Genomic DNA, 8,206 nt, shown 5'->3' with positions numbered 1-8,206 from the left:
TGTAAGCTTCTATATTTGGTCAAGTTCAAAACGACACCATATGCTGTACCTGGATTAACACTTCTGGAAGTTGAAACTGAGTAAGCCTTTTGGCTTAGAAGACTCCCTTGGCAGGGACTTTGATTTGCATCCTGGAACCTTGGTTCTGAAGCATACTCAAAGCATTAGGAACTACGCTGCCTATAGTTTTAATAATTCCGTTGGCACTTTGCATTCTTTTAAAAACTGTAAATGCCTGTTTTTAGCTGCTGACCACCTAGAAAAAGAACTCACTGACACTGGAACCCCAGAGAAATGAGAAGGATTCATTTAAAGAATGAGAACCTGAGGCCATGAGCTAAATGACCTTTGAATACCAGAGGATATTAGCAAAAACTGAGAAGTGGAAGCTGAAAATGGTGCTGATGCCATAAATTTTGATCAATACTCTCAGGCTGAGATTATGATCAATAGGAGAGCATTGTTAACAATAGAAAAACAAGGCAGATGGTTTTATTTGAGATAATCTTTCCTTTTGCCAATAATCTTGTCCTACCTTCTATTAAAAAGCCGCCATACTGGGGCCTCCCTGGTGGCACAGGGGTTCAAGTCTCAGCACTATGAAGCTATCTGTAGCACGAGTTAGATCCCCGCCAGGGAGCTAACCCAAATGGCATAGCAGACCTCTCCTGTCTTACCTGCTGCTCCCCTCAGAAGTATATTTCAATCAATCTGCCTGTTTTGCTCCCCACCCTGTAATGAATCCTCTCACCCTCCTAACCCCACACCTCTGACCTGCACCCCAGCTCTTGTATGCATAAATAAAATAAATCTTTAAAAAACAACAACAAAACAATCCCATCTTGTGTAAGTCATTGTAGTATCCAGAGGAATGCTGCTCCATTCATAAATCATTTAATAAAGCCCATTAGATCTCTAAATTTGTGAATTTTACTATTTGTAATGATAAAATATTGCATATAAATAGAAAAAGCAAGCAAATTTTCACTCTACTTTCAGTTTAGATTCAGATGTCAATAAAACTTATTTTTGCGTTTTTTTTTTTTTAAAGATTTTTTTTTTTAATAGAGGCATTTTTATTTATTTATTTATTTGTTTGCTTGTTTGTTTGTTTTGTTTATACATGCACTGGGTACAGTCAGAAGCGCGGGGGGGGGGGGGGGGTTGTTGTGTGTGAGAGAACTCACCAGAGCCAGAGCGGAGAGCAGAGCAGGCAGAGGGACCAAAGTACACTGCTGAGGGGAGCAGCGGGCTCCGGTGGCCTGGGAGCAGCCGGGGATTGAACCAGCGCCGCAGAGGCCGCGGGCAGCTTCGCAACCCAGCGCTCTACCGCTGCGCCACTGGGGAGGCCCTATTTTTGCGGTTTTTTTTGAAGTCACAAATTAATATTAAGAATCATAATGTTGGGCCTCCCCGGTGGCGCAGCGGTTGAGCGCTGGGTTTCGAAGCTGTCCGCAGCCTCTGCAGTGCCGGTTCGATCCCCGGCTGCTCCCCGGACGCCGGAGGAGGGTCCCACATGGCGCACAGACCACTCCTGCCGCCAGCTGCTCCCCTCAGCAGTGTACTTCGGTCCTTCTGCCTGCTCTGCTCCCCGCTCTGGCTCTGGTGACTTCTCTCACCCTCCCGCGCTTCTGACTGTACCCAGTGCTTGCATAAATAAATAAATAAATCTTAAAAAAAAAAAAAAAATCACAATGTTAAAGGCAAACAAATACATTAGAAAACTGGCCAGTGACAAAAGAAAAAGAATAACAATAGTTCACAATTATAATAGTGATCATGTAGGTTCCTATGAGCTGGCTACTAGTTGGCCACTCATGGGCAACTGTCACCTATTTGCTATCTACAAATCACAGCAGGGCATTCCTTGACTACCTATGGAGTATAGTTCGTACCATGAAGCAGGCTTTGGGATGCCCAGGCCGCTGTTAACCTGATAATGTGACTATCTCCATGGTGGTCTTGGGATACTCTGCCTGTGATAACATCAAATACTTTGCTGATGCAAATGTCTTTTGACATATGGTTACGATGTCCCCTTCCCTGTCCCTCATAAAACTTTGTCCCCCGTTCCAACCTACCCTCTGGACTTTATTCCTCATACTGTTGTTGCATGATCAGCTTTTACTAGCCTGTATGCTGTCAATAAATGGCACAAGAGCTTCTGCTCAGGTAGCAGAGTCTTATCTTGCCAATCTGCTCCATGACTGCTCTGTCCCTCCTCGAGTTCCTGCAGCAGCAAAGTGGCAACAAAGTTCCTGATTGTCTTAACAATCATAAAATAAACCACTAACAGAATTACAGAATTTTAGAACCAGATGGGACTTTAAAAATCATATAATCTGGGCCTCCCCGGTGGCGCAGTGGTTGAGCGCTGGGTTGCGAAGCTGCCCGCGGCCTCTGCGGCACCGGTTCGATCCCCGGCTGCTCCCCGGCCACCGGAGGAGGGTCCCACATGGCGCGCAGACCTCTCCTGCCGCCCGCTGCTCCCCTCAGCAGTGTACTTCGGTCCTTCTGCCTGTTCTGCTCCCTGTTCTGGCTCTGGTGAATTCTCTCACCCTCCCGCGCTTCTGACTGTACCCAGTGCATGTATAAACAAACAAACAAACAAACAAACTAAATAAATAAAACATGCCTCTATTTAAAAAAAAAAAAAATCATATAATCTACCCATCACATTTTAGAGATGAGAAAACTGAGCCCGAGACTTGGCAAGTGACTTGCCCAAGGCCACACAGGGAATTTTCCACAAAGTTAGAACTGTAACACAGGTTTACTGTTAGGTCAGTATTAAGTATAGCAAGTGAAAGTTGGAAAAATAGGACATCTCTCACGCATATACAGAAATAAAACTTTTTATTTTATAATATTCCTTTTTTTTCAAAGATGCATACAGTACTTATAGCCCAAGGATTCTGAGAAAATCTATAGAAGACCTGGCACTATTTGAGAATTACACAACTGGGCAGCAAAATAACACCTTTATAAATGTCAGGACATATAGAAATAAAATTTAGTATTTGCACACAAAAATAGGGAAGTTACATTCAATACGTTTTGTTGAACGCACATTTAAAATGTTTAAATGTATTCTAAAACTTTGGTCATCATGCTTTATTATAATTTGTTGAATTTCACAATTATGTAGATGATTAAACCCAAATGGTAAGTAAATACATCACATTAACACAGGAGCAAAAGCAAGCTAATACTGCATGATATTAGCAAACTGATTTTGGAAATACATGTTTTTCACAAATAGCACACAAAACTTAGTTTGTGATAACATAGTTCAAGGACTTATCTTCCACTTCATAAAATAAGGTTGAGTAATGAGACATAGCAGAACATGATTACATAATAAAAAGTATATTTTTAATTACAAATCTAATTGTACATATACGGCAACAAATTGCAGTTTCTATAGAATAGTGCAAATGAGCAGGACTTTTCTCAAAATATTAAATTGGTTGCATTCCACGTGCCTCAGATTTCATGACTATTAGGTTACATTAATTACTTTAAGTTTGTGTGTGATGGGTACAAGTGATGGGGCTGATGAGTGTACTTTTAAGCTGCAAATAAAAATAGCCATTGACTTAATTTACTGGATGAGAAGTGCAGGCACTGAAAATGTAACTTTAAAAAAGTTCCATTTGTCATCATGTAAACAGTTTTGTTCATCATACCATATTTCATCGAAGTTTCATAATTTCTTTCAAACTGTTACATCAAGCAATTCCTCTAAACTTTTTTTGATATGTGGTGGTTGACATGCAGCCTGAATTAATAGATTCTGACCCATTTGTGCAAAAAGTGCTTTTGATAATTTAGCTGTGGCTGTTCGTATATTTCCTCCAGCTCCAGGCAGAGAGCCACTATTTGTCATGTTCCCTAAGAGATGCCATAAAACAACCAACACTTTCTGTTCTGTGGCATGGGGCTTCCTTTGATAAAGTTCCATAACTATATCTGAAACACAAAAATATGACAGTGAATTTTTTTAGAAAATAAATTCAAGTTCTGCTAATTGAAAAGCACATCAAACATTTTAAGCTTCTTCCATATGCCATTTGTCCTAAAATGTTAAGCATCTTTAAAATAAGGTCAGAAATTTTTCTCCCCACGATTGGGATGGTCAAGCATTAGAATTCCATACATCATGATTAGGTCAGGTAAAGATAATAAAGATTGGAATCAACCCAAAATTCATCTCACTGTTTAATACATGTAGTTAAACAGAAATTTACACATTAAAAAAAAAAAAAAACCTCATGGACTATTTACCAAACATATAATTTGAAACAGTAGTTTTCTATGAATACCAATATTTTATTTTAATGTCATTTTATTTATCCTGTTTTTTTGCTACTAACAGGAAGACTAAACACTGGGGAAAAATTATTTTGAAGAAAAATTTTGGGTAAAGATTAAAAGGTTCTTTTGTGGATCATTATGTAATTTATTTCTACTTCAAGGATAATCACACTGAATTTAGCAGCTTACCTAAAATTAAATTTAAATGTCCATCACTTGATACTTAGTTAATAATTTCTTTAGAAATAACAATTCAAAAATATTTACCAGCAAGCTTTTCAGTCATATCCTGTTTTGCTTTTCCATTTAAAAACTGAGCTTTTGTGCAAAATGGCTGTAGAAGTAAGTAATTGTCTAAACAAAAAGAATAACACAAAGACACATGTTTAAGTAGTTTCAAGATTTTAGTTATTTTCTATTTAACACTGAATGGAAAAATATGAAAATAAATGCAAATGTGTTAAAAATTTTAATCTACATACTTTTTAGTCATCATTTAAAATTCTCTATAAAGCCTACCCGAAAAATATTCTTAGAGAAAATGAGAAATAAAAATACCTCATAGAATATTAAAGGAGATATCAGAAGTATAATGAAGGAAGAACTGCTTATCTACTAGACATCTTATTTCAAATAACATTATATAGGTTTGGAAAAATTTCTTTTTTGAGGTAGACTTTTGCGTTTATTGATTTTTTTCTAAGTTTTAATTTTGAAGTAATTATAAATTCACAAGAAGTTGCAAAGATAGTACAGACATGTCCTATGTAACTCACCCAAAGGTTGCCTTTTATGTAACTACAGTATCATATCAAAACAAGGAATCTGAACATATCAAAACAAGGAATACATATCAAAACAAGGAATCTGAAGTTGGTACAACATGTATATATAGTTTCACCTCATCACATGTATATGTTTGTACATCTATTGCTGCAATTAAGACACAACTATTCTATCACCAAAAAGATCTCCCAAATGCTACTGTCTTCTTAGTTATATCTATCTAGACTTTCCTCTTTTAGTCAGCCCTAAACTCTTGACAACTACTAACCTGTTTTTGTATAATTTTGTTTCAAATTTTCTTTTCTGTAATTTTGTCAAATTTATTTCTCTGTAATTTTGTCACATTGAGGTTATGCAAATGGAATCTTATAGCATGTGATTCCGTTTTGGGGGCTGGCTTTTTTCACTCAGTATAATACTCTAGAGATCCAAATTGTTATGTGTAACAACATTTCATTTCTTTTTTTTTTAAAGATTTATTTATTTATTTATTTATTTATTTATTTATTTATTTATTTATTTATTTATACAAGCACTGGGTACAGTCAGAAGCGCGGGAGGGTGAGAGAATTCACCAGAGCCAGAGCGGGGAGCAGAGCAGGCAGAAGGACTGAAGTACACTGCTGAGGGGAGCAGCGGGCCGCAGGAGAGGTCTGTGCGCCATGTGGGACCCTCCTCTGGTGGCCGTGGAGCAGCCGGGGATGGAACCGGTGCTGCAGAGGCTGCGGGCAGCTTCGCAACCCAGCGCTCAACTGTTGCGCCACTGGGGAGGCCCCATTTCATTTATTTTCATTGCTAAGTAGTATTCTATGGTATGGATGTATCAATGTTTGCTTCACCATTAACTCAGGGAATTACATCTTGGTTGTTTCCAGTTTTTGATTATCACAAACAAAGCTACTACCAACAATTGTACATGCTTTTGCTTGGACATAAATTCTCATTTTTATGGTATCAATTCCTAGGTATGCAGTTGGTAAGTTATCTGGTAAGTATATGTTTTGTTTTGTTTTTTAAAGATTTATTTATTTTTGCACACAAGAGCTGGGATGAAGGCAAGCGGTGTGGGGTGGTGAGATGATTCACCAGAGACAGTGTAGGGAACAGAACAGGTGGATTGACTGAAGTACACTGCTGAGAGGAGCAGCAGGCAAAACAGGAGAGGTCTGCTGCGCCATGTGGGTCAGCTCCCTGGCCCTGGGATGGAACTCCTAACTCATGTCACAGTTGCTGGTGATAGCCCGACAGCGCTGAGACTAACCCCTGCACCACCAGGGAGGACCCCTGACTAAGATATTTGTATAGTAATCATGGCCTTACATTTTCATTTTTCTAAAAACCAGTGATAATGAACACTTTTTCATGTGTTTGTCATCCATAAATACGCTCTTTAGTGAAATGTTTCATGTCTGTGTCCATTTTTTAGATCGATTTTTTTTTTAATGTTGAATATTGAGGGTTCTTTATTCTAGATATGAGTTCTTTGTCAGATATCTTCTCCTACCTACAGTAAGTCTCTTTATCTTAATAGGATCTTTTGCAGAGCAAGTGTTTTGAATTTTGATGAAGTAAGTTAATTGATTTTTATATATCATGTTTTCAGTATCAGTACTCTTTGCCAAACCCTAAGGTCCAGAAAAATTTTCAATGTTGTCTTCTAAAAGCTTTACAATTCGGGGCCTTCCTGGTGTAAGGGTTTAAGTCACAGCATTATGAAGCTATAGTCAGCCACTGCAGCAGGAGGTTGATCCCCAGCCAGGGAGCTGACCCACATAGCACAGCAGACCTCTTATGTCTCACTCGCTGCTCCCTTCAGGAGTGTATTTCAGTCAGTACGCCTGTTCTGTTTCCTACTCTATTTCTGGTGAATCCTCTCACTTTCCCCTCTACATCTCTGGCCTGTACCCCAGTTCTTATATGCATAAATAAATAAATTTTTAAAAAAAATAAATAAAAGCTTTACAATTAAGTTTTACATTTAACCTGTGATCTGGGGCCTTCCCGGTGGTGCAGCGGTTGAGCACTGGGCTGCGAAGCTGCCCGCAGCCTCTGCAATGCTGGTTTGATACCTGGCCGCCTGGCGAGGGTCCCACATGGCACTCAGACCTCTCCTGCCGTGCCCGCTGCTCCCCTCAGCGGTGTCCTCCATCTGTCTGCCTGTTCTGTTCCCCACTCTGGTGAATTCTCTCACCTTCCTGCGCTTCTGAGTGTACCCAGTGCTTGTATAAATAAATAAATAAATCTTTTAAAAAAAGAAACAAACTATTTTAGTTCATTTTGTATCCCGTGAAGTTGTAGAACTGAAAAGTCAAAGATATGTGAAGAAAAACTCAATTTAATGAGATACTAAAAAATCATTAAAATACTAAATATAAAATAATTTATAACATTAAATGACAAGAAATTGAATAACAAGGACTTCAGTATTAAAAAAAGTTTTAGAATCAAAATATGTAGAATCAAAAAGTACAAAAGTAATGTCAAAATACAATAATGTCAAGACAAGATCTCTTACCTACATATTGACTCAGGGCCTGAACAACATTTGTAGCAGCAGCATAGATGCCTGGATTCTTGGAATTCAGATTATTATCTACTATTGCTGGAATGAGCATATTAATTATAGGCGATAAGTTGTCTCTAAGCAAAGGAATCATTTTGTGCATTGTTTCTAGAGCCACCAGATTTACTTTACTATTGGAATCATGAAGTCGAGATTTAAAAGCATCAAAGATCTGAAAATAAATTGGTAAATTATTTAAGATAAATAACGTTAATAACCATTACATTTAAATTTCTTTTGGCAATTCATATTTACCTTTGGTAAGAACATTTCTTCTACTTCAGTGCACTGTTTGAAAACAGACACACGCGTCTTATTATACTTAAGATAATAGGAACTTCATACAAATTTGATGCTAAATCTAAGTGTCAAGTTTTCTTATAGCAAAAAGAGAAGTCTCCAAAAAACACCCTAATGAGGGCCTCCCCTGGTGATGCAGTGGTTGAGCACTGGGTTGCAAGGCTGCCTCTGCAGCGCCAGTTCGGTCCCCGGCCACCGGCTAGGGTCCCACCAAAAAAAAAAAAAAAAAACAAACCAAAA

At 38.3% G+C, this 8,206-nt stretch overlaps 1 protein-coding gene across 3 annotated transcripts in view; it reads right to left on the bottom strand.

Annotated features, from left to right (window-relative positions):
- Positions 1 to 2,843: 2,843 nt before the first annotated feature.
- Positions 2,844 to 8,206, bottom strand: part of TOGARAM1 (TOG array regulator of axonemal microtubules 1) — a 62,453-nt gene continuing 57,090 nt past the window's right edge. For 2 of the 3 annotated variants that reach the window (XM_037503255.2, XM_037503256.2), the window contains 3 exons: positions 7,619 to 7,838; positions 4,585 to 4,671; positions 2,844 to 3,972 (listed from right to left, as the gene is read on the bottom strand). In XM_037503255.2, the coding sequence (XP_037359152.1) occupies positions 3,719 to 3,972; positions 4,585 to 4,671; positions 7,619 to 7,838 (561 nt within the window). In that variant the 3' untranslated portion in view covers positions 2,844 to 3,718. Of the gene's footprint in view, positions 3,973 to 4,584; positions 4,672 to 7,618; positions 7,839 to 8,206 lie in introns of those variants that run through there. The other variant, XM_054690139.1, reaches the window with a different exon arrangement.

The sequence above is a fragment of the Talpa occidentalis genome, unplaced genomic scaffold, assembly GCF_014898055.3.
Source record: "Talpa occidentalis isolate TD23 unplaced genomic scaffold, MPIMG_talOcc4v2.1 talOcc4.11, whole genome shotgun sequence".
In the NCBI taxonomy this organism is placed as follows: Eukaryota; Metazoa; Chordata; class Mammalia; order Eulipotyphla; family Talpidae; genus Talpa; species Talpa occidentalis.
The sequence above is the reverse complement of the archived record's forward strand: the minus strand, read 5'-3'. Positions and strand labels throughout refer to the sequence as shown.